Genomic DNA, 24,347 nt, shown 5'->3' with positions numbered 1-24,347 from the left:
ATACTAATGTAAATTTCATTTAATCTTCTTGAATAAGACTTATAGGTAAGCTTCTGATTATTGACTTCTGGTGTTCATCTCTTTGAACCCTATAGAAATGATCTGTGAAATTATCCCCATTGATATGACTCAAGAACTTTTCATCATGTGTGATGACAATTAATTGAAAGTTTTTCTGGTTTTTTCTGAATTCAATTATTTTATTTAGAGCCTGAGCCAATGATTCAGTATTTTCCAGGTCTAAATTCGTTGTTGGCTCATCTAAAGCAATGATACCACAATTTGCTCCAAAACATTCCGCCAACGCTAATCTTATGAGAATACTTGTAAGAACTTTTTGACCTGCAGAACATCTACCTCTCATATCCAATTCAGAATCCTGTTTATACATTACCACGCGATAATTATAAGATCTATTACCTTTCGCTTGAACATTGACATCACTTTTTATTGAGATTGTATCAACATCGGTACCTTTATATGTTTGTCTCCATAACTCGCCTAATATTCTATTTATATCTTCCATTTTCATACTATGATATTTCATTATTGCATTATCTAACGCCTTCGAATAAGTCTGTATATCATTTGATACTAACATATTTGTTTGTAACTTAATCCATTCTTCATGGTATGTTCTATCGATATTCTTGTATTCGTTACTTAGCTCATTTTGGAGCGATGATATTTGATCTTTCATCTGTCTTACCTCGCCCACTTTTCCAGCATAATCTGCATTTAGTTTTGTTAATATATTTCTCAAATTCTTTGACGTCTCTTGATATTCATCTTTCTTGGCCTGAGCATTTGAAATATCAAGGCTATGAACTTGGTTATCAATACCCTCCAATTCTTTTTGAACATTTCTATACTCCAAGTTATCACGAATATTACTTTTAAAATTTGATGATTCATTAATGGACTTTTCAAGGCGTTTTATGTGGGATTCCGATTCCAGTATTTCAATTTCAACTCCTTTTGTCACACTTTCGGTCTCTCTAATTTTTGTTTCTACTTCCTTCAATTTTGGTAATTCAATTTTCAAAAATGATTTAGTAGCATTGTAGAGACTCAAAAAGTTTGAAACAATCTTTTCAATTTTATCTACGTTGCTGACTTCTTTTTCTCGTATTTTCTTATTACTATCCTTAGTTTTCCTTAATTCTTCTTGATGAACATTTTGTTTATCATGAAATTCATCCAAAACATTCTTGATGTCAGTCAGTTTTTTATTCAACTCGTTAATATGTTTCTCATTTTCATCAATAGATTCTCTAAGATTTTTGAGGTCAACGAACGATCTTTCCATATTACTTATTGCCAACTGTTTATCTTTGATATTATTTTCTAATCTTGCGAGCTCTTTCTGTTTCGTGAATTTTAATTCATTAATTTCGTTTATTTGTATTCTCAAATCCTTAATCTCCATGTTCTTAGATTGTTGAAGCTGTTGTAATTCGTCGAGTGGAGTCTTCGACACTCCATACTCGCTTAACTCATCTTTCAACGCCTCTATTTGTCTATTACTATCGTTGATATCATTTTTAATTCTTACAATATCGTAAATAGGATTCTTTAAAGAGTTTAAAGCGTCCATGTTAGATTTTAAATTTCCTAAGCGATTAAGTCCAGTTTCGAAATCTTCCTTTGCGTTTAAAGTATCCAGCTTGGTCTTATCTATATGCGACTTAAGATCTGTAACTTCCAGAGAGAGCTTCCTATATTGAAGTACGTCAGAATTTATCGCTTTAGTTGATTCTAATTCTTTTTTTGCTATCTCAACATTCTTAGTTAACTCTTCAACATTCATCTTTTTCACATCATCTTGCAACAAACTAACAAAATTCTTTAATCCAGGAGAGTCAAATGACCTTAAGCATAATGTACAATGTTCATCTTTCTTGGCTATTTCTATTGCTTTGATTTTAAATTGTCGACTTACTTCAAATGTATTTAATGCTTCCAGGGTATCACGGAAATCTTCTTCTAAATCCTCTAATATTTGCTCGTATTGATCAATTTCATCTTCTGTGATCTCCTTGAGTATGCGTTCTTTGTATTTTCCAATTCTTTCTTCATAACTTTTCATAGTTTCACTGTTTGAGTCCAATAACGCGTTTAATGAATCAAACTTTTTGCTCTTAGTGCTTACAACAACCTGTTCTTTCTCGACCTCATCCGAATTTGATGATATATATTTGGTAAGTATCTCTTCACATGTTTCAGCCTTAAGTGGTAAAGTTGTTCTCTCTGAGAACAATTTCTCGTTGCTGGAAATAATCTTTAATAATGCTTTAGATTTATGCATGATTGCTTCATTCAATAAAGATAACTTCGCATGTACGTCTGATTGCTTGTTACTTGCAGAAATCTTTTTATTAAGTTCTTCTAATTCATGTTCTAGGGTCAAGAGATCACCATTATATGAATCCACTTTAGACTCATATCTGCTGGAATCACTCTGGCTCTTTTTTTCTTCATATCTTGAAAGTAGACTTTCTAACTCAGACCTTTCTATTTCCAAATCACCTTCGTTATATTGCAAATGGTCCATCTTTTTCTTAAATTCATTTATTTTTTTCCTTCCTCGCTCAATATCATCGTTACAATAGTCTTGGTGTTGTTTTTCTCTCGCTATAGAATTAGTTACTTCTTGAACAGCGCTTTCGAGAAGTGATTCATCTTCGGAATGCTTATTAACTAAAGTATTATAATCCGATTTTAAATCTTGTAACTTTTTTTCTATGGTTTCTTTAAATTCTTCAATCTTATCATCATCTTTTAGGTCAACATCTGTATATGATAAATCAAAATAGTCTTGCGATTTGAGAACAAGATTTGATAAATTAATTACGTTTTCCTTATAAAATTCTTCCTTCGACTTCAATGAGCCCTCTAATCGTATGATTTGGTTAAATTCATTTCTTTTGTCTTTCAAGTTTTCATGTAATTTTACATTTTCATCATTTAACCTCTTTATCTGTGAGGCCTTTTCGTTAGTTATATTTTCATAGTTATTCAATTGTTCCCTTAATTCCTCATCCAGATCTGGCAATTTATAGATTGATTTATTTAGCCTATCTATTTGCTCCTTATACGATTTTTGAATAAAGTTTAAATGTTCAATTTTGGATAGCGTTTCATGAAATTGTTGGTTTGATAAGAATAACGCTTCGGCTTCTTTTTCCTTCTCCTCAATATCCATAGTTATGGTTGCAATCTCTTCTGTATAGGTGTCTACCTTTTGGTTCAAATCGTTTACTTTTTCATTGATTTTCTTTGCTCTGCTCTTATCTATTTTCAAATGATGGACGCTTTGCTCTATTAATTTAATATCCGTAGTCATGTCTTTCTTTATCGTCTTTAAATTATCTAGGACCTTTGTGAACTTCAGAGCCTCAAATATATCGTCAAATCTCTTTTTTAAAACTGAAGCTTCACTTAATGGCCATAAGCTATCATCCTGATGACAAAATATAACATAATCCAATATTGCTCTAGAAGCACCTAAGTAAATTGGGATTGATGTATCTAATTCGGCATTCTTCGTGCTAATAGTTGTTTTCGTTCCCTTGTCCATTACTGCTAACTGACCATCCAACGTCTTAAAAGTGTTTGATGAAACACCTGATCTGGTCTTCTTTTTGGTTAACTGCATAGTCCTAGTAGTAATCATGGATTTACCATTTGCATTCAAAAACGCCAATTTCACTTGGGCAGTTACAGAACTTCGAGATGCTATTGAAGGATCATTAACAAATGCTCCACCTTTAGAATTCGGAGGCAAATCACCAGTAGTTGCATATTTTAAACATTCAATAATTGTTGTCTTTCCACACCCATTTTGCCCACAGATTAAAGTTAATGGAAACCCAAATTGAATCGTTTCGTGTCTTTCTGAGTCAAAAGACCGAATTCCTTGTATAGAGAGTTTAAACAAGCTGGACATTTAAAGATATGTACTTTCTAGTTACAGAGATTGTTGTAAAATAAATTTTATGAATCGAGCGCTCCTACAATACTTTTTAAATGCACGTCATCAGCATGCCATTAATGTTTAATAATACATCTATTAACAATACTAACTACTAACTATAGAATTAATTTACTTGATATGGGTTTTAGCCAATCCACCAGTAATATCATCAATCGAGTCTTCCTTCGAGTCTTCCATTATATGGACACCTTCCAATTCTTTTTCTAATTCATCTAAATCTTCTTCTTCTTCTTCACCTTCTTCTTCCTCTTCCTCTTCTTCTTCCTCTTCTTCACTATCGATTTCCTCTAAGTCATCTAGTTCATCAAGTTCACCCATACCTCTGTTTTCGAAAATTTCATTAACCTTTTCGATAAATGCTGCGTCTTCCTCGAATCTATTACCATTTAATTCTAATGACTTTAACTTTGGCAATTTCTTCTCGACGGCTGCCAATAAATGATCTAAACTTGAAGCCTCTAATTCATTATATTGTAATTTCAATGTTGTGAATTTTTCTCTGATCATACCTTCTTCCAAAGCCTGACATAACTTTAAAGAACCATGAGGTTTCAATAAACAGTCATTAAGGTTTAATTCTTGTAAATCATTCCAGTTAGATAAAGCATTTGCTAATACAACAGAAGCCTTAGTAGTCAACGTGTTATCTTGTAAATCAATGATTTGCAATTTCCTGTTTTGAGATAAACCATTCTTAATCAAATTCATAATCCCACTTGGTCTGATACCGTTTTGGTACAATTTTACAATTTGTAAATCCTCGTGGTTTCTCAACCCAATTGACAAATAGTTAGTAGAACCATTTTCCAATCTGTTTCTACCACAAATAAATGTTCTCAATGAACTCTTACCTTGGCTTTTCTTTGCTTGTGATAACTTGTAAAGCGATTTACCGATTCTTGCACCCGCAAAAGGTCCCATACCGTTATTGGACAAAATCAAGTGTTGAACAGATACCGCTTTCGCCAAATACTTTTCTATCGGATCAATGGTCTGCAAACCAAACGCATTATCACTCAAATTAATTAATTTCAAATAAGAACATTCCAAAAATGCTGGTAATAAATGCTGTAATGATTGAGGAATCTCAGTATTTAATCTACCTGTGTATAAATCCGAAAAATCAACTTCTACTAAGCTGTCCTTATGCTTCAAAATAGATGCTGCTAACGCCTCAGACGCTTCAATACCAATAGTGTTACCAGAGAAATCAAGTTTCAAAATCTCTGACTTAGAATTTATTTCTTCTAAATAAGGTTCAATATCCTTTTTGGAATCAAACTTCAACTGCTTACCACGAATAGAGTAAGTATTTTCTGGAGTTACTCCTAAATCAACTTCAACAGATGCCATTTTCCTATATATTTGTTTCCATATGTAGTTGATTCTGGTGTATACAATCAGTTAAAAAAAAAATTCCCTGAGAGCAAACCATATTCACGTGATCCTTTTTTTGAGGTTTCGACAACTTTAAAACTTTTCTCATCTACTAATTGTTAGTATCTTGATTCCGGTACTTTTAATCTAAGTTAATAATATATAAAATGTCTGGTCGTATTCCAACTCCAAAGCCTGAATCTAAGCTCGAACAAATCAAGAAAACTCCAGCTTTCACTATTGCTCTTAATGCAACTTTGTTCGCCGCCGGTGTCTTCTTTATCCAATCTCCATTGATGGAAATGTTAGTCCCACAATTATAAGTTAATCAAACAAAAAAAAACACGATAAATTAGAGGGTATATACTCGGATAGGATAGTATAGTGGTATAAACTAAGAAGCTTCTTGAAATGGTATAATATCTAACTGTACATAAAACTTGGTGTATAAAGAATACACAATAAATGTATAAATAATATGTAAAGGTTGTCTGTGTATAGGGTGACTTGTGATACAGTGGTACAATATATGTATTGACTGTTGGTGGATTGATCGTTGTGGAGAATTGGCTGGTATAGAAAATTTGGGAAATTACTTGCATCTTTATCGAATGTGTCATGGACTCATGTTCTATTACTGCTGCAATGATCCTATGATTACGGGTAGTAGGCATTATCCACGGGATGTATTTAGCTGGCTACGTGCTAGTGATCAATAGGAAGATATGAATTCAGCTCATCCGCCTTTAGTACAAAAGGTCCTGGAATGTCATTCTGACCCACAGAAACATACTACACCGCATCAAGAACAGTTCAATAACGTCTTCTTCCGTCTCAACTACTCTGATTTGTTACTAATCCCTATTTATCTTTCAAATCCATTATCTCTTAACTCAAGTATCAAAAAGCCTACTGGTTAGAAGTCACGTGATGTTGCATTTTTTCACTTTTGCAACGTTGTATGGCCGTTCCTAATAGTAGTGGTCGTTTAATGGACGAGATACAAGTAGCTTGAACTACTAACACATTGGTTGCTCGGCTTCTTTTTTGTGATAATTAGTCCTATAGATAGTGCTATAAAACTGTGTTAGTCTGAGACATCTCCAGTGTACCCATTGCATCGAAAAGCGATACCAACACAAATAAGCTCTTCACATAACCCATTTTCTCGCTATACTTCTTCTTATCAAATTCGGAATTTTGTCTTTCCTAGTAACTAGTTCCATCCGCTTCCCATTTTCGACACCATGCATTCAAAACCTGTAGGAATATTCTCGCGTGTACTTCATACATATAAAAGGTCCACTAGCAATAGTTCCCAGTGCTGTACATAATCACCCCAAAGTCTACACCCTAGGAAAGCCCGAGGTAATACCCCACAGAATTCCAACGGAATTAACATATGAAAGTTTATCCTGCACCTTACCCTTTGCAACGGCCTATATGGGCGATACGGATGTTTCCACCAATTTCTATCGTACGATAATTCTTGTTTTGCAAGGTATCATCCTCACTTTAAAGACATATGGAGCACTAGCTTGGTACCAGCATCTGAACATGATACTATATGGCCTGACTTCAATGAGTGTCGAAAACCGGAGTGAAAAATGTGTCCAATTCTTTAGTACCGAGCACTTTAGCCTCGGTTCACCCTATAACAAATAACCTCGGTAACATGTGCCGAAATAGTGCGACAGTATTATGGGCTATTACACCCTGAGTGATTGCCTGGATAAATGGTTTGTGGAGATCATACGGCAAGGAATTATATAAAATAAACTAAAAGTTACTTCAAATTTTTAAAGGTATCTTTTTGTTCTCTAGGGTATATATTTTAATTGTAAATTTTACTATTAATTATCAACTACTCATCTATAAAACAAAATGGTTAGTGCTACTAATACAGTGAATTCAGGTGTACCACCAAACCCAGCAGCTCTGATCCAGGCTGAAAGAGCAGCATCCAAATTTGACCCCAAGGAAATGCACTATTTCTTAGAAGGGGGTGAGGAAAGAGCTGAAAAATTCAAGCAAATGATGCAACAAATGGAAAGAGATCCTATATTATCTGCCAACTTTCAATATTATGATTTGACCAAGGACCAACAACGTGAGTTGACGGCTTTAAGAATTGACCGTTTAACCAGATACATAGAAAACGAAAGTTTCGATGACTTCAACAAGAGAATGTCGCTTATGGGAGTTTTCGACCCACAATTATCCACCAGACTTGGTATTAACTTGGGTTTATTTGTTTCCTGCCTCAAGGGTAACGGTACAGCCGAACAGGTGAAGTACTGGGCTATGGATAAGTCAGCTGTATACATGAGAGGTATTTACGGTTGTTTCGGTATGACTGAATTAGCTCACGGTTCTAATGTTGCTGGTTTAGAAACCACTGCTACTTTCGACGATGAAAACGACGAATTCATCATCAACACCCCACACATTGGTGCTACTAAATGGTGGATTGGTGGTGCAGCACACTCTGCTACGCACTGTTCTGTCTACGCCAGATTAATTGTTGGTGGTCAAGATTACGGTGTCAAGACTTTTGTTGTCCCATTAAGAGACTCCAACCACGACACAATGCCAGGTGTCACCGTTGGTGATATTGGTGCCAAGATGGGTAGAGATGGAATTGATAACGGTTGGATTCAATTCTCCAATGTCAGAATCCCAAGATACTTCATGTTACAGAAATTCTGTAAGGTTTCCAGCGAAGGTGATGTTCAATTACCTCCATTAGAACAATTATCATATTCTGCTTTATTGGGTGGTAGAGTCATGATGGTTCTTGACTCCTTCAGAGTTTCTGCTAGGTTTTCCACCGTTGCTTTAAGATACGCTATTGGTAGAAGACAATTCAAGGCTGGTTCTGCTTCAGACGACAAAAATGCTTTAGAATGTCAATTGCTTGATTACCCATTACACCAACGTCGTTTGTTACCATACTTAGCTTTATCTTATATTATTTCAGCTAGTGCTGTTAAAATTGAAACCACCATTGAAAGTACTCTTGAGAATTTAGACAAGGCTGTTGAAGCCGATGACATGGGCGCTATCATGAAGTCTATTGACAGTATGAAATCGTTATTCGTTGACTCTGGTTCCTTAAAGTCTACTTGTACCTGGTTGGCTGCTGAAGTTATCGATCAATGTAGACAAGCATGTGGTGGTCATGGTTACTCTGCATACTCTGGTTTCGGTAAGGCCTACAATGACTGGGTCGTTATGTGTACTTGGGAAGGTGATAACAATGTTTTAGCCATGTCTGTTGGTAAGCAAATTATCAAGCATATTCTCGGTGTTCTTGACGGTAAGAAGGTCAAGGGTTCTGCAGATTTCTTGAACAACACCGAGCAATACTTGAATGAAGAACCAGTTTTGAGGTCTGTTGATGACTTGAAGGATCTTAAGAAGGTTTTACTTGCTATTGAAGTTGCCATCATTAGAGTTGCTTACCAAGCATCCCAAACCTTGAAGGAAAACAAGGGTGATTTCGACACAGTTGGTGCTGAAATGGTCACTCTTTCTAAGTTGAACGCCCACCACTTCATGTTGAGCGAATTCTTAGACAGAATGGATTCATTTGAATCTAAGCAATTAGTTCCATACTTGGAATCTGTCGCTAAATTATATTCTGCTACCATCGTCTTAGAAAAGTTTGCTGGTGATTTCTTAGCCCAAGGTGTTTTCCCACCAAAATTAAACGGTGAATTGAATTCTAAACACATCCCAGAATTATGTAAGGAAATTAGACCTAATGTTATCGCATTGACTGATTCTTTCCAACAATCTGACATGATGATTAATTCTGCTATTGGTTCTTACGATGGTAACATCTACGAAAACTACTTCGGTGTTGTTAAGGCCAACAATCCACCTTCTAAGACAAAGGCTCCATACTCTGGTGCCTTGGAAGCCATGTTGAACAGACCTTCCAAGGAAGAAAGAGAAAGATTCGAAAAGTCTACTGAAACTGCTAAGATCTTATCCAAATAATCAGCTTCAAAATTTATTGCTGGAAGGAATAAGCCGTGCATTATGATCTCGCTATTACATAGATTTTCTAATTAATGAAAATTGTTATTTATTGTTTAATTTCTTCATGTGCCTTTCTTGTAGACTTCATAGAAACAAATGACCTTTTGCCCCTGCCCAATGTTGACTGCCCAATGTTGATTTCATGCTTTAATATATTTGAGCCACTTAAAACCTCGCTCAATATACCAAGAGCTTCAAACTTAATTAATAGCTTGTCATCTTGGCACGTCACTAATCATGGCTGCTCATATAGTTTCGTATTAATACTACGCTCGTGGTAACGCACCCATATAGATTACGTAAAGTTATTTTTAATCTGTTTCTCCTATAAATATAGAAGGACCTCTTCGTTGATGGATTACTATTCGATAACATGATGCCTATATCTAGTTTAGTCAGCATCTTGCTTAGAGCACTCCAGACCATATGCGCAGTTATCAATTTTGGTCTCGATATGGCGATCTCTGGCATGCTCTTAGATGCAACCACCTATGGTAATTGGTGGGTATATCTTCTAATTGTTTTCCTGCTTACAATAATATATTTGGTAGTGGTTCTAGTGCCCGCATGCTTGAAACGAGTCCCCCCTTGCGTATTCTTTATAACCGAAACTATATACGTGGTCTTATGGCTAGTGTATTTCGCAGCAATGGTTGCAGCGTTCAAAAGTAGATCCTGTTCGAAAGCGTACTACATGAGCGATACGTGGTGCAATTTGGAAAGTCCGGTGATAGCATTCGGGGTAATTACCTGGTTGATTTTCTGTTTATCGTTGGTGTTACTTGTGGTATTCACAATTATTCCCTGTCTACGTACTCGAGGTATTCACGGCTTAATCGCACCCACTAGTTTCAAAATTGGGGCCTTATATTTGCAAGAACGACCTACAGAACTCACACATGACGTGGAACTAGGTCCTGTACTTTCCACGATGGAAGGGACAAGTGAAAAGATCCTAACCCTATAATGTTACAGCATTCCAATTGACGTTTGCTCGACTTGTTACCCGTGTTTCGAAGTGCGGGTGATGCCAACCTACTCCACGTCTCCCCGGTTTGAAAACCTGAAACATTTGCTTCCGGCTATCTTTGTTCGCGCTACACTTATACCTATGGTAATGACTTCCCTCCACAAATTTACTAAACCAAAGGGTCTATTCTTCGGATATTCTATTCTTCGGATAGCTTATTTTGTTCTCGTGCTCTATTCTTAGAGATTTTAAAAGTCGATCCTTACTGGGAACTTCTACTCATCAATAAGAACCCATTAATGCAATACAATATAAGGCTAGATGATTAATTCAGTGCATCACCTCTAGTAGTCCGAATATCTTTGAGTACATTCCTTCTGAAATTCCTATTAAAATTGAGTAATCTACATTAAGCACCCCAATCCCCCATACCCTATACTCCCTTGCTATTACACGTATACCCTTCGACAATAGAACAATTGTAGAATAGTTTATTATATAATAGGACAAATAATCATAAGATTCTGGATAAATCGGGTATTGAAGCTAACCTTATTGAACCGTTTAGCCAAACGGAGTTAAAATAGTACCCCACAAAACTAGAGGAGGGGATCATATATATAATTACACTAGTATTTATTTCAAATGAATTGCACCTTATATACCTTCTTTATTAAATAACTAAACATGTTTTCATCAAATACCGTTAATAGCAGTGCACCACCTAATCCATCTAAATCAATTCAAGATGAGAGGCTGCAAAATCAATTCGAACCTACATTAATGCATGAATTCTTGGAAGGGTCTCGCGAGAACTCCCAGCAAATCTTGAGACTCTATCACCAAATGGAAAGAGATCCAATTTTGTGCTCTAGTTACAAGGATTATGAATTGAATAGATTAGAGGAGAGAACCAAATCGGCGTTGAGAATCAATCTGTTGAGTCGTTATATTGAAGAGGATTCACCATCAGACTTTCATAGGAGATTGAATTTGCTTGCTGTATATGATCCATCCACGGGTATCAGATTGAGCATCAATTTGGGATTATTTGTCAACTGTATCAAAGGAAATGGTACGGCGGAGCAGTATAAGTATTGGTGTGTTGATAAGGAGACCACGAAAATAAAAAATGCATATGGTTGTTTTGGGATGACAGAATTGGGACATGGATCCAATGTCGCCGGGTGTGAAACCACTGCCACCTTTGACGAAGAAAACGACCAATTCATCATAGACACTCCCCATATCGGCGCAACCAAGTGGTGGATTGGGGGAGCTTTACATGTAGCCACCCATTGTGTCGTGTATGCTAGATTGATTGTCAAAGGGAAGGATTATGGGGTAACAACGTTTGTGGTTCCATTGAGGGACTCCAACCATGATGTGATGCCGGGAATTACTATTGGTGATATTGGAGGGAAAATGGGACGTGAAGGTGTTGATAATGCTTGGATTCAGTTCTCTAATGTAAGGATCCCAAGATTCTTTATGTTGCAAAGGTTCTGTAAAGTTTCCAGCAGTGGTAAAGTTGAGTTACCTCCGTTACAGCAATTGGTATATATTTCATTATTAGGCGGTAGGGTTATGATGGCTGTGGATTCCTACAGAATCAGTGCCCGTTTTATCACCATTGCCGTTAGATATGCTGTTGGTAGAAGACAGTTCAAGAAAAACGGTGGTGACGGTAATGGCGATGGCTTGGAATGCAAGTTGTTGGATTATCCATTGCATCAGCGCCGTTTAATGCCGTATTTGGCCTTGACTTATGCCATGGCGGTTGGGACTAAAAAATTGGAGAATGATCATGCTGCATGTCTCAAAGAATTTGATTATGCAGTAAATTCTAATGATAAAGTGGCTTTGAAGAAAGCTTTAGAAACGACCAAGTCATTATTTGTTGACTCAGCATCTTTGAAGTCTACATGTACCTGGTTAGCTGGAGAGTGTATTACTGAGTGTAGACAAGCCTGTGGTGGTCATGGGTATTCAGCATATTCTGGATTTGGTAAGACGTACGGGGACTGGACAATTCAATGTACGTATGAAGGTGACAATAGTGTTTTAGGTATGTCTGCGGGTAAAGCTATCATAGCTAACACAGCACAAGTAATCAAGAAAAACAAAAAGATTACTGGCTCAATTTCATTCTTATCGAATGCAAAGAATTATATCAATGATGAATTGGTTTTAAAGTCCGAAGATGATCTCCAGGACTTATCCTTGGTCTTTAAAGCTCTTGAGGTGTTAATATGTAGACTTGCGAACCAATCTATTGACGTTTTAGAGTCGTCTGGAGACAATAACTGGGATCTCGTTAGCTACCAGAGAGTTGTACTCTCCAAATTGAGATGCCACCATTATTTATTGCAGAATTTTATGTCCAGAATTGATAGTGCTGATGAATCTACGAAACCAATGTTGAAAGATGTTGCAAAAACATATGCCTATACTAGTATATTGGAGAACTTCTCTGCTGAATTGTTGTCTTTGAATGTAACATCACCTAAATTCATAAACCGGTTGAAGTCTAGTGTGATCCCAACGTACCTTAAGAAATTAAGAAATCAAGCAATCACATTAACAGATTCATTCCAACAGCCAGATATGGTTCTTAATTCTGCTATCGGTAACTACAACGGGGATATCTATGAAGACTATTTCAAGGTCGTCAAGCAGGCAAACCCACCAACCCAAACTAAAGCTCCCTATTCTGCAGCCATAGAATCCATGCTAAACAGACCCAGTAAGGAGGAAAGAGAAAGGTTCGAAAAGTCCGCCGAAACCGCAAAAATCTTGTCCAAGTGAATCTATGCGTCGGTGCCCTTACAAATGCTACTAGCGATGCTCAAATATGTAGGCTAATGGCTACTCTCTATATATGATTTTTATAAATACACACAGTTATCAAATAGACACTTGCACTGTCCTTTCGGCACACTTTTATCCGTCTGTAGTGTGTGATTCTGTATACAACCCGAACAACTAGATCAACCCCTATGTCTTCTCCATATAACCTAACATGCAGCTTTAATACCGCACCAGGCAATATGGTAATTCATATTATTATCTTCCGTAAGATCTCTCTCGGTGGCCAAGCTGGCTAAGGCGCGAGACTGTAATGAGTACCTCAAAGTAATCTTGAGATCGGGTGTTCGACTCACCCCCGGGAGAATCTATTTTTTTTATCTCCCGGAACAATTTTGTATGTCATTCCCCCATACTATTTAGGTGCGCTTAAGTAATAGGAGAACCTTGATATGCCGGTTGTATTTTATTTGACCATGTCACCTACAGAAATAAGCTAGAGTCGATATACAATACATGAGCTATTCCTCGTGATACTATAGTTCATTCGTGACCAAAAGGTCGCTTATACTTTGTTTTATTGAGCGCTTATTAAAAGGTCTCATCGCTAATTTAACGCCAATATATCCTCAGACCGATTAAGTCACAAAAAGTTTACGGCTCGCACAAAACGAGTGGTAGAAAAACAAAATATATAAATGAGTGAACTCCCTACTCACTTAGAAGTATTTGTATCGTACTAAATTACATACAATTGACTAGTCGTTATTAATCCATATCGTTAAATTCGTTCAGTTGCCTAATTAAATATGAATTCCGAAAAGATCATTGCTATCATTCTTGGTATGTATACATGAAATATTGGCTTGTTCACTCGAAAATTACAATTGCTCGGTTACGTGATATCCAGCCGTAATTTGAACCAATACACCCAGTCAGTACCAGGCGTCTGACTGGGTTGGTCGGCTGGTGGCTTTTTTACATTCACTTCAAATACTAATTTTATTTTTAGCCTTATTCTTGCCACCATTAGCAGTTTTCATGAGAGAAGGAGCTGGTTCTGCTCTTTGTATTAATATTGTTTTATGTTGTTTTATCTGGTTCCCAGCTATTTTACATGCATTGTACGTCGTCTTGAAAGATTAGGGGAATAACCCGAGGAAAATGATAGAGTAATCTTAGTTACGTATTAATTATGATGCTTTCTAGTTAGTAAATACCAATTCTTATACTGTATACAAACCCCCACTGTAATACCTCTGATATGGACGATCTTATACTACGGTGGACGACACAATCATTAGTTTGCTTGCACGCACCGAATACAGGTCTTGTTGTTCGGCAGATATAGTACACAGTATTTGAATTGAAATCTCGGTAATTGGTTATCGACCAATCAAAAAAAAAGAAATCAACTGCAAAAATACAGTACTAATATACACGACTTACTGATAGATATATCTTGCATGGAACAATTAAGGATTTATTAATCTACAGAAAACGATATACCAAGCCAGATTGACCATATTAAATGACAGAGAAGCTGGACGATACAGGGCAGTTCGAAGCATTTTCGTTCAAGAAAAAGCCTCTTGTAAAGCATCTCAATATCTCCAATATTCACTCAGTAATCTCAGATATAATACCTCAGTCATCGAACAGACCAATTTCCGCCAACAACGAGACAAACAACCAAGGAAACCATGAAAATGCAGGATATAACGACATTAACTATGACGAACAGATAAGGGCACCAAGGATGAGTAGTATCACGCGGGGGTCATTCAAGGATCGGAATAACGCTAACGATGAATCATTCGTCGGACTGTCGCTGAGAAGAGAGGCGGAAGGATTATGGAATGTCAAAGAAGACGGAGATGATGAAGGAGTACAGGATGACTCTTATATTCCGGCCAACTTTGATTTATCACAACCCACCAGGAGGTTTTCGACGCCGTTCGAGGTGGCCACCGATGTGCCCGATAATACGATATTGAGTTACACCAACAACAACTATATTTATGAAAGGAACCGTAGCACGTCAAGTTCGAATTCGAACTCTAACAACACGTCTAATTCGAATACCAACACGAATTTGAAGAATTTGAACTTGGATATGCTGCTGGAATCTCCGGATAACGACTTGCAGCAGACTAGTTTGGTGAATGCCTTGAACAACTTGAGTAACAATGTGACATCACAGGAGAGAAACGATAGTCTGAAGACCAACCGCATCAAACACCGTACACCTACGTCTGCTAGTCATTTATCGGGAGTAGAAGGGACAGATTTACAACAAGTATACCGGTTGAAGAAGCCACTATGTATGCCTGCAGTTTTAAGACCTCAAAGTCTGACCCCGACGTCGTCGTCACTGTCACCCAGCATGCCGTGTTCAGCTGAAACCTCTCCCAAGAAAATGAACTATTCGGTATCGATTGACTGCGAATGTACTTCATCAGAATGTGAAAGTCATCAACCAGCAGACCCTACGCATAAGCATTGGAAGCCGAATAGCTTTACGTCACATTGCATGAAGTGTTTTGAGGCGTTTGGCGTTTTTTTTTCGCCTCAGCGTAGAAGAAGGCACCACTGCAGGTTCTGCGGTCAAATCTTCTGCTATGAGTGCTTATGGCAAAAGAGCGTTGTGGACCAAGAAGGAGACTACAAGCCTTCGGTGTCTACCAATGGTAGTGACGTCAAGCATGCCACAGTGCTAGATTCCAATGCTCGTTTTGTCATACCCATATACACCAATTTGAAATCCAATTCAAACATCCGCTCGCCTACAGATTTGTTCCGCAATTGCAAGGTTTGCAAGGACTGTGGTTACAACTACCAGATGCTTGTCACCAATGTCAACGCAAATTTGTCGAGCTTTCTAAACGAAAACAAAATCAAGAATTTCAATCCCCCATTCATCTTCATCGAAAACCCATATGTGAACAACTCCAGCTCTGGTTCCATACCGCATAATATCCACCAATTCAACGATTCTCCTCAAGATACCCCTAAAGACGGCGCAAAATCTTCCAAGACCGACGCTAGTTCTACGCATCCCGATGTCCTTCCTAATAAAATATCCGCCACCTCCGCCACTGCCGCAGGCACTATTACATCCTCGACTAAAGATGCATCGATCAATAATGCAATTATTGATGGCTCAATTGCCGATACCCGTAGAAAATCGTCAGTTGTAAGTGTGCCATCTGATTGGACCTGGAGCTCTTTTTAGATTCATATGTTTTGCTGTTTCATGCGACACGGTGAACAGGTGAGATGCAACCATTTTCTACACTGCTATTACTACAGAACACTCACTATTCGCAGAAGCCCCAGAATATGAGAATCATCAAATTCTATTTCTGATGCATTTGGCCATACTATATACTGTGACATTTAATTATTTATTTTCATTTCTACTCTCGTGACAATACATGTATTTATACCCAATCTAGCATAATTATTGTAGTAGGTGACGCCAAAATCATAATGGTCGTGTATTTGTGAAGCGAAATTCGAACAATTGCGCTTCAAAATTTCATCACTAAGCGGTTAGCGAGGTTCAAAAAGTTCACTTCTTGAAATGATCTAAATCAATATTAAGATATTATAGCATAGACATCAGAAAATTGTATTCTGAATAGATAAAGTGCCTGTGATATAACGTTAATTATATCAAACACACTTACGACGCGTTAGTTATTTTAAGAACATTTTTAATAACCTGATTAGCAGCATTAATCAGATATTTTCTCAAGACGATTTAATTTAAATTCTTAATCGAAATTTACCTTATAGTGATTCATTGTATCTTGAATACGGATCGATCATAAGGACAGTTGATATTATAAAAAAAGAAAGAATTCGGATTTTAAGCTTCGGATTTCAATTTTCAGGCTTCACACTTGATACCCACAAAAAATTGTCATGTACCAACAACCAAACCACTCGTATCAGTCGTCGGATTCGTTGAGACGATTATCCGCCAACAATCCGTTCAGGCAACATAATTTTGAACCACCGAGACACGTCAATAGGTCAGCGTCGTCGCTTGGGTCCGGCCATTCAGCGTCGCAGAATCAAGCGTTTGATGACTGGGTGGAAAAAAATAAACAGCTCATAGAAGAGTCTGACGACGAGGATCTCTACAGTCTGCCCAACCCCGTCGACATGAGTTTGAACTTCAATGAATCGCGTGATAATTCTAGGCCAGCAAACGATCAATTCAATGACCTTGCAAGGCCAACATTTCCAACTACGGTTAGAGCTGGAAGTGATAGTAGCGTGAACTACAGTGATAATAGGTATGTATTTCTTAAGTTTTTATTTACTAACGATGTGTTGGGTGTTTGTTGATTCCGATTCTAAACTGACCGAGCGTTGTCTGTCAGCATTTGAACTTCGCACGGCTGCGCCTATTTTAAATTAATAGCAAAGTGCACACATCTCCACTTAAAACACCACTTTTGCTTGCTTATCAACAACAGTGGTACTTTCGAGATAAAGGATTTTTCCGTACTCCAACAAACACCCTACTACATCCATACTATAACGCATTGGTATATAAGGATAACTACTAACTAATATTAATAGAAGAATGTCGTCAAATAACCCGTTTGCTTCTGCCCTTAAGGCACCTGACGCATACGTCCATCGCAGAGAACCACCACCAGTGCCACAGGCGAGAACCAATTCAAACACGCCACCGGCACGTCCTCCTAAGCTCGAATCTGGTTTACCCCCTTCATACGAAGAAGTAGCAGGACCTGAGAAGACAAGAAAAGAATATCCTAGGGAAAAACTGGGTTCATCATCGTCTAGACGTCACTCGTCATCCAGACGTCATCGCTCCCACAGTGACGCTGGTACTGGTACTGGTACAGGAAGACACAGCCGCTCCAACAGAGATAAGGAAAGACGTCACAAGAAGAAATCCCAGCCAGAGCCTGTTAAAGCTAAGAACTTGGATACCATCGATAAATTGGACGTGACTGGATTCTTCGGAGGCGGTTTCCATCATGATGGACCCTTTGACGCGTGTACTCCACATAGGAATAAGAATGTTAAAGCTGCTCCAGTAATGGCATTCCCTGCTGATGGTCCAAATAGCTCAATAAAGGGTGCGGGTGGAAACATTGACAAAAACGAACAAATGAATTTGGCATTTGGTAATTACGATGGAGAACAAGACCAATTAGTGGGTAAGACTTCACCAGTCAGACGCCAGAGTAATGATAATCAAGTGCCATTGATTAAGACTAATAGAAAAACTAATGATGTCCCAACGTCATTATTCACACCAAAGCATAACCCTTCTGTGATGAATTTCGACGCCAATATGAAGGCCGAACCAATACACGGTTCAACCACTGCTGGTTTAGGTTCTTCGACTTTTATTGATGGTGCACCTGCTCCAAAAGGTACCGATGATCAATTTTTAAGTGTCAGCGGTGGTGGTTTAGGAAGAAAGAAATCGTTAGTTCAAAGATTACGTAAAAATAGTGGAAGTGAAAGTAGTAGCAGAAGAAGCTCCAATGACTATTACGACAGATCAGAAGAGAGAAGAAACTCTGGTGGATACGACAGCGAAAACGTTGAAGGGTCCGGTAACTCGTTATTAAGAAGAGTTAAGAGTTTGAAAGTCGGTAGGAAATAATCCAAGAAATCCTTCGGAAAATTATTACCACAATAATATTCATAAAGCAATTTATAGATTAGTCTTGTGTCTTAATTCTTCGCTTTCTTCTTTGTTTATGATGTATTATAGATTTATTTGCTGAGTCCCTCAGTTGCTTCACGAATTCCCCCTAATGACAACTTGTACTAATGATTTTATTATTACCCTATTATTATTACTAGCTTTCAATCATTATTTTCACTTTTTATTTTAGTGATTCTGTTTTTATTCTAATTCTTACCTTGTTATTATGAGTTAATTAAATTACCATTGGTATTCAGTTTCTTACTGATATACAATCTGTAGCAAAATATGTTCAATTGACGTGTCTGGCTCAAAATACCAATCACGGCTCATAAAATAATTTTCACGAATTTTTCAACTATTAGGCCTAATATAACCTACAAATTATCTTTGAGAGGTCTAGAACGAAGATTGTAACTGGCATCTATGTATAGACTAATTAGCAAGATAAAGCCTAGACAGCTGTTCATTTCGTCGCAGTTAGGATCATTCAGATCTGTTTCGTATACTTTACCGACCATACCTTTGTTAGACAACTTGAAAATAAGTAAAGACGAATTCAAAGGGTTATATTCAAATAATGCGGTTAATGAGTTATGGTTTAAGAGAGGTGAGCAACTCGTGGAAGGTTTGAATCAATTGTTGGAAGAAAACAATATCAACCCACCATCTGATTTAAACGAATTAATTACCTTGACATTCAATAAACCAGATTTGTATGGTATTTATTCATATGCCTCATTAATACACAACTTACAATTCAGTTTGGAATCTTTAAAGCCAAATGAATCTGAAGCTGGGAAATATTCCATAAAGAAAAGCGAGCCAAATGACTTATTGAAAACTCCATCAATCAGCCAAACATTTAATAACGAACCAACTGATCCAAACTTGAGAGAATGGATCATTAACTCATTCGGATCAATTGCTGAGTTCCGTACTTTATTATTAAACTCAGCTAAAGGTATCAAAGGTGACGGTTTAGTTTGGTTGGTCGCCCAAGCTACTTACTCTGAAAGTACCATGAGAAACAACCAATTTTCATCCAATGCAAATGACTTTAAATATAGCACGTTATCGATCATGAATACGTATAATGCAGGTATAGTTGATGATTCTATCAGATCAGGCCAAATAACTAAGTTGAAACAACAAAAACAAGCTAAAATTGCTTCATTGAGAAAGAAAATACAAGAAAGAAAACACATCACTAAAGACCAAGAGCACAATGAAGAATCTGAAAATGGTAATGAAGAAGATGCTTTAGCTGCTCTTGAAAGTGAAACATCATTACTGAGCGATTTGACTTTAGGAACTGTTGAGGAGGCAGAAGCAGCCACATTATACTCAGACAGAAAATTATTGCCTTTGTTAGCTATCGATGCATCGTTAAGAAACTATTTACTTGATTACGGTGTTTTCGGTAAACAACAATATTTAGATAATGTTTGGGATTGTATTGACTGGGATGTTGTCTCAAAAAGAGCCCCAATCAGGTTCAAACAATCGTTTGAAATGGATTAAATATCATAAATAGAAATTCATCTTTTGTATATAGAATTTTATATTATAACTATAAATATAAATATAAAAAGTTATCGTGTAATTAGTTAATCTTTTAAGAGCTCAATTCTTTATGACTTTCTTAACAATCTTTTCAACTTCGTCCCAATCGTCCGTAGGAACTCTAGTCATTTCAATATTGCCGAAATATGATCTAATTGCCATTAAATCTTGGTAAGATTTTTGATCATGGACAAATGATATCGAAACACCAACTCTTCCAAATCTACCTGTTCTACCAATTCTATGCAAATAAGTCGAAGGATCAGGTGCACCCTTTTGGTCAACTGGTAAATCGTAATTAACAACCATGGAAACTGATGCAATGTCAATACCTCTTGCCAAAACATTAGTGGTAATCAAAACCTTGGATCTACCTTCACGGAAATCGTCAATTAATCTATCTCTTTCGCTAGTTTCTAAGCCAGCGTGTAAAATTGAACATTTGTGACCTTCTTTCTTCATCTTAGCGTATAAAATGTTTGCAGTATCTTTGGTCTTAACAAAAATAATGGAAGAACCAATAGTTAATAAACCATACAATTCGCTTAAAACTTCGAATTTGTGATTTGCGGAATCACAATCCATGTATAATTGTTTAATACCTTCAACATTCAATTCCTCTTGCTTTAATTCTAATGAATTAGCATTTGGAACAAATTTTTCGGCATATTTACGAACTTCATCTGGGAAGGTAGCAGAAAATAAAACCAATTGGGTTGCCTTTGGAAGAGTTCTTTTAACCCTAACACATTGGTCTCCTAAACCTTGAGATTCCAACATATTATCAGCTTCATCTAACACAAACACTTTCACCTTAGAGGTATTTATAAGCTTTCTTCTGATTAAGTCTAATAATGTACCTGGCGTTCCTACTAAAACATGAGCGCAAGTAGATTGACCTCTCTGCATCGCATCTGGAACAATTAATTGTGATGTAATCTTGGTGAATTTACTCATTGTGGTAATGACTTCTAGTGTTTGTCTAGCCAATTCTCTTGCGGGCGCTAAACAAATACATTGAGTGTTTGGGTCACTTTCATCCACCCTAGATAACATGGTTAATGAAAACGCCGCTGTCTTTCCGGTACCTGATTGGGATTGACCGATCATATTTTTAGGAGGGTTGGAAATTAATAATGGTAACGCCTTTTCTTGAATCTTTGATGGCTTGTTAAATTTCATAGCATATAATCCCTTTAATAATTCAGAACTCAATCCTAATTCTTCAAAGGATTTAACTGAATATAATGGTGAATTTGGATCCGCTTGTAAATCGGCTAATTTGACCTTAACCTCGTAGCTCGATTTGATTAAATTGCTCTCTGCTTCTTGTTCTTCACTTTTTGTAGCATCTTTTACGTCCGCTGGTTTGGATTCTTCTGTAGATGCTGGTTTTATTGTTTGTTTGGACTCATCATTTGATTTATCTTCTTTTGCATCAACTTTTGGTACGGTAGCTTCAGTCTGTTCCTTCTTGTCTAAAGACAATGAAGAAAGCAATTCAGCTGCATCAGATTCCACTCTCGTGTCTTCTTTTGACATATTTATTATATCCTTATCAAGTATTAAACTACCATATCTTATAGAGTACGAATACAAAATTTCAATATTACTGGAAAAAATATCAGTCACGTGATCTACGTTGCAAGCTAATGTATATTAATTAGTTTTTTTTTCACGAAGGACCATCCTTATTAGCTCAGTTGGTAGAGCGTTCGGCTTTTAAGGATTAAAGATTTCTGTCAAAGAGTCGACCGAAATGTCCAGGGTTCGAGCCCCTGATGAGGAGTTCTATTTTTCTTTTTTTTTTGCTAGAAATTGAAAAGTTAAGGAATCATCAAGTTCTACCATTGATAGTACGAATCTTAAGTTTTCTAAGTGATATCTAGTATTGATAAACTCGTAAAAATATCCGGTGATTATGATAATAAATTGTTCAAACAAGACTGAATCACAAAAAGTTGAGGTTTCTCACTAAACAAAAATGCTCACCGCTCTAAAGAGCCGTTTATGTCTACCCATAACTCTATAGCTTTCTTAAACGAACCTATAATTATATGAGTAAAAAATCTTTTGTTAAAGGGCCTTCTGGTTTGCCGAAGGAACTTAACAATGATAAGCAATGGAATTATTCATTAGTAAATATATGGGTGGCTTCGCTTGCTCTTAAGTTGTTATTATCAGTTGGCTATCATTCGACAGACTTCGATGTACATAGGAATTGGTTAGCCATAACGTACAATTTACCAATATCTAAGTGGTATATTGAAAACACTTCTCAATGGACATTGGACTACCCACCTTTTTTTGCATATTTCGAGTGGGTATTGGCCAGCTTCGTGCCTGATTTCGTTAAAAGAGATGGATGTTTAAAGATAGTTGAAAAGGGGTTATATAGTTTACCAACAGTTTTATTTCAAAGATTATCAGTGATTGTGAGTGAGGTTGTTTTATTCGTTTCATTGCAATGGTATATTAATTCCTCGAAGACGCACACTGAAGCTAAAAGAGCTTTCGTTGTTGCGTCAAGTCTCGTATTATCTCCAGGGTTATTAATTATTGATCACATTCATTTCCAATATAATGGTATGTTATACGGAATACTTGTGTTGATGATAAATTCAGCACGGTTGAAGAAATACTTGATGTGTGGATTTTGGTTTTCAATATTAATCTGTTTTAAGCACATCTACTTATATTTAGCTCCGGCAGTTTTTATTTTCTTGCTTCGTGCTTATTGCTTAAACTTGAATTTTGGGAAGACCAAATCTTCGAACATTTTAAAGATAGTCAGATGGAAGAATTTATTTAAGTTATCATCAATAGTCATTGCTGTCTTTTCTATTGCATTTGGCCCCTTCATTTATTATGAAGTTATGCCTCAACTCATTGAAAGATTATTTCCATTCAACAGGGGATTAACACATGCGTACTGGGCACCTAATGTATGGGCAATTTATTCTGCAATTGACAGGTTGTTGATTCAAATATATTACAGAATACCAATAAGTCGCCCAATCTTGTTAAAGATCTTTAAGTTCAATCCGCAATACTTATGGGATACTAAATTGGTTAATAAGACAACAAGAGGTTTAATCGGAGATGTTGAGTTTTTAATCTTGCCTACAATCACCTCGCAATTGACATTCTTCTTAACATTATTTTATCAAGTTATGGCTTTGATTCCTTTATTTTTACAGCCTACATTTAGAAGATTTATGGGATCATTAACCTTGTGTGGCTTTGCGTCTTTCTTATTCGGCTGGCATGTTCATGAAAAGGCTGTCTTGGTGGTCATTTTTCCAATGACATTTTTAGTCAGCAGAGATAGGGACTTACTAGGACCTTTCAATTTACTAGTAAGTTGTGCATATATTTCCTTGTTCCCATTAATTTTCACTTGCGATGAATGGCTCATTAAGATCACCTACATGTTATTATGGTACATTGTTTACTACTTTAGTCTTAAAAAGGTTGTTAGGTTGCCAAAAACAAATGGTGGGTATGGTAAAGTGATTTTGGACAGAGTTAATAATGGTTATATTTTGGGTTTGGTGCCGGTCATTACCATTGTTAGTCTCATAGACTTGTTCGAACATAAATTTGAAATTTTGAGAAAACTACAATTCATGAAGCTATTAATTATTAGTGTCTACTGTGGCATTGGTATCATAAGTAGCTGGAATGGTTTTAGTTGGCTATACTTTGTTGATGAGTCCATCTGGACAGATGAATAGGCTATGATGTGTTCACAGAATAACTCTATAATTAATACACCTTACTCTAATTTTGCACATTCTTAATATAAGACTGTCATGAAAATATTTGTAGAAGAATAAGATAATGAACATTTATTCGTAATATTTGCAGCCAACTAT

General features: G+C 36.7%; 12 protein-coding genes and 2 non-coding genes across 14 annotated transcripts; 11 read left to right on the top strand and 3 right to left on the bottom strand. All coding sequences in view use genetic code 12, as the record gives it.

Annotated features, from left to right (window-relative positions):
• Positions 1–19: 19 nt before the first annotated feature.
• On the bottom strand, positions 20–3,949 carry DEHA2D17314g (DEHA2D17314p; the record flags this gene model as incomplete). The annotated part of the gene is made up of 1 exon (XM_002770284.1): positions 20–3,949. One exon carries the CDS (start codon positions 3,947–3,949, stop codon positions 20–22), a length of 3,930 nt encoding a protein of 1,309 aa, XP_002770330.1.
• Positions 3,950–4,105: 156 nt separating this feature from the next.
• Positions 4,106–5,350, bottom strand: DEHA2D17292g (DEHA2D17292p; the record flags this gene model as incomplete). Its single annotated transcript, XM_459238.1, has 1 exon — positions 4,106–5,350. One exon carries the CDS (start codon positions 5,348–5,350, stop codon positions 4,106–4,108), a length of 1,245 nt encoding a protein of 414 aa, XP_459238.1.
• A 191-nt stretch (positions 5,351–5,541) lies between these two features.
• On the top strand, positions 5,542–5,697 carry DEHA2D17270g (DEHA2D17270p; the record flags this gene model as incomplete). The annotated part of the gene is made up of 1 exon (XM_459237.1): positions 5,542–5,697. The coding sequence occupies one exon, from the start codon at positions 5,542–5,544 to the stop codon at positions 5,695–5,697; it is 156 nt and encodes a 51-aa protein (XP_459237.1).
• Positions 5,698–7,258: 1,561 nt separating this feature from the next.
• Positions 7,259–9,379, top strand: DEHA2D17248g (DEHA2D17248p; the record flags this gene model as incomplete). Its single annotated transcript, XM_459235.1, has 1 exon — positions 7,259–9,379. One exon carries the CDS (start codon positions 7,259–7,261, stop codon positions 9,377–9,379), a length of 2,121 nt encoding a protein of 706 aa, XP_459235.2.
• A 415-nt stretch (positions 9,380–9,794) lies between these two features.
• Positions 9,795–10,388, top strand: DEHA2D17226g (DEHA2D17226p; the record flags this gene model as incomplete). The annotated part of the gene is made up of 1 exon (XM_459233.1): positions 9,795–10,388. One exon carries the CDS (start codon positions 9,795–9,797, stop codon positions 10,386–10,388), a length of 594 nt encoding a protein of 197 aa, XP_459233.2.
• Positions 10,389–11,078: 690 nt separating this feature from the next.
• Positions 11,079–13,199, top strand: DEHA2D17204g (DEHA2D17204p; the record flags this gene model as incomplete). Its single annotated transcript, XM_459232.1, has 1 exon — positions 11,079–13,199. One exon carries the CDS (start codon positions 11,079–11,081, stop codon positions 13,197–13,199), a length of 2,121 nt encoding a protein of 706 aa, XP_459232.2.
• A 276-nt stretch (positions 13,200–13,475) lies between these two features.
• On the top strand, positions 13,476–13,565 carry DEHA2D17182r. Its single transcript is given in 2 exon segments — positions 13,476–13,514; positions 13,529–13,565. It is a non-coding gene; the product is annotated as a tRNA-Tyr (tRNA).
• Positions 13,566–14,008: 443 nt separating this feature from the next.
• On the top strand, positions 14,009–14,345 carry DEHA2D17160g (DEHA2D17160p; the record flags this gene model as incomplete). The annotated part of the gene is made up of 2 exons (XM_459231.1): positions 14,009–14,042; positions 14,212–14,345. The coding sequence occupies 2 exons, from the start codon at positions 14,009–14,011 to the stop codon at positions 14,343–14,345; spliced, it is 168 nt and encodes a 55-aa protein (XP_459231.1).
• A 385-nt stretch (positions 14,346–14,730) lies between these two features.
• On the top strand, positions 14,731–16,434 carry DEHA2D17138g (DEHA2D17138p; the record flags this gene model as incomplete). The annotated part of the gene is made up of 1 exon (XM_459230.1): positions 14,731–16,434. One exon carries the CDS (start codon positions 14,731–14,733, stop codon positions 16,432–16,434), a length of 1,704 nt encoding a protein of 567 aa, XP_459230.2.
• A 695-nt stretch (positions 16,435–17,129) lies between these two features.
• DEHA2D17116g (DEHA2D17116p) lies at positions 17,130–18,858 on the top strand (the record flags this gene model as incomplete). Its single annotated transcript, XM_459229.2, has 2 exons — positions 17,130–17,506; positions 17,796–18,858. 2 exons carry the CDS (start codon positions 17,130–17,132, stop codon positions 18,856–18,858), a joined length of 1,440 nt encoding a protein of 479 aa, XP_459229.2.
• Positions 18,859–19,329: 471 nt separating this feature from the next.
• DEHA2D17094g (DEHA2D17094p) lies at positions 19,330–20,427 on the top strand (the record flags this gene model as incomplete). The annotated part of the gene is made up of 1 exon (XM_459227.1): positions 19,330–20,427. The coding sequence occupies one exon, from the start codon at positions 19,330–19,332 to the stop codon at positions 20,425–20,427; it is 1,098 nt and encodes a 365-aa protein (XP_459227.2).
• Positions 20,428–20,529: 102 nt separating this feature from the next.
• On the bottom strand, positions 20,530–22,011 carry DEHA2D17072g (DEHA2D17072p; the record flags this gene model as incomplete). The annotated part of the gene is made up of 1 exon (XM_459226.1): positions 20,530–22,011. The coding sequence occupies one exon, from the start codon at positions 22,009–22,011 to the stop codon at positions 20,530–20,532; it is 1,482 nt and encodes a 493-aa protein (XP_459226.1).
• Positions 22,012–22,157: 146 nt separating this feature from the next.
• DEHA2D17050r lies at positions 22,158–22,258 on the top strand. Its single transcript has 2 exons — positions 22,158–22,195; positions 22,222–22,258. It is a non-coding gene; the product is annotated as a tRNA-Lys (tRNA).
• A 268-nt stretch (positions 22,259–22,526) lies between these two features.
• DEHA2D17028g (DEHA2D17028p) lies at positions 22,527–24,206 on the top strand (the record flags this gene model as incomplete). Its single annotated transcript, XM_459225.1, has 1 exon — positions 22,527–24,206. The coding sequence occupies one exon, from the start codon at positions 22,527–22,529 to the stop codon at positions 24,204–24,206; it is 1,680 nt and encodes a 559-aa protein (XP_459225.1).
• Positions 24,207–24,347: the final 141 nt, after the last annotated feature.

Source organism: Debaryomyces hansenii (assembly GCF_000006445.2).
Source record: "Debaryomyces hansenii CBS767 chromosome A complete sequence".
Taxonomy (NCBI): domain Eukaryota; kingdom Fungi; phylum Ascomycota; class Pichiomycetes; order Serinales; family Debaryomycetaceae; genus Debaryomyces; species Debaryomyces hansenii.
The sequence above is the reverse complement of the archived record's forward strand: the minus strand, read 5'-3'. Positions and strand labels throughout refer to the sequence as shown.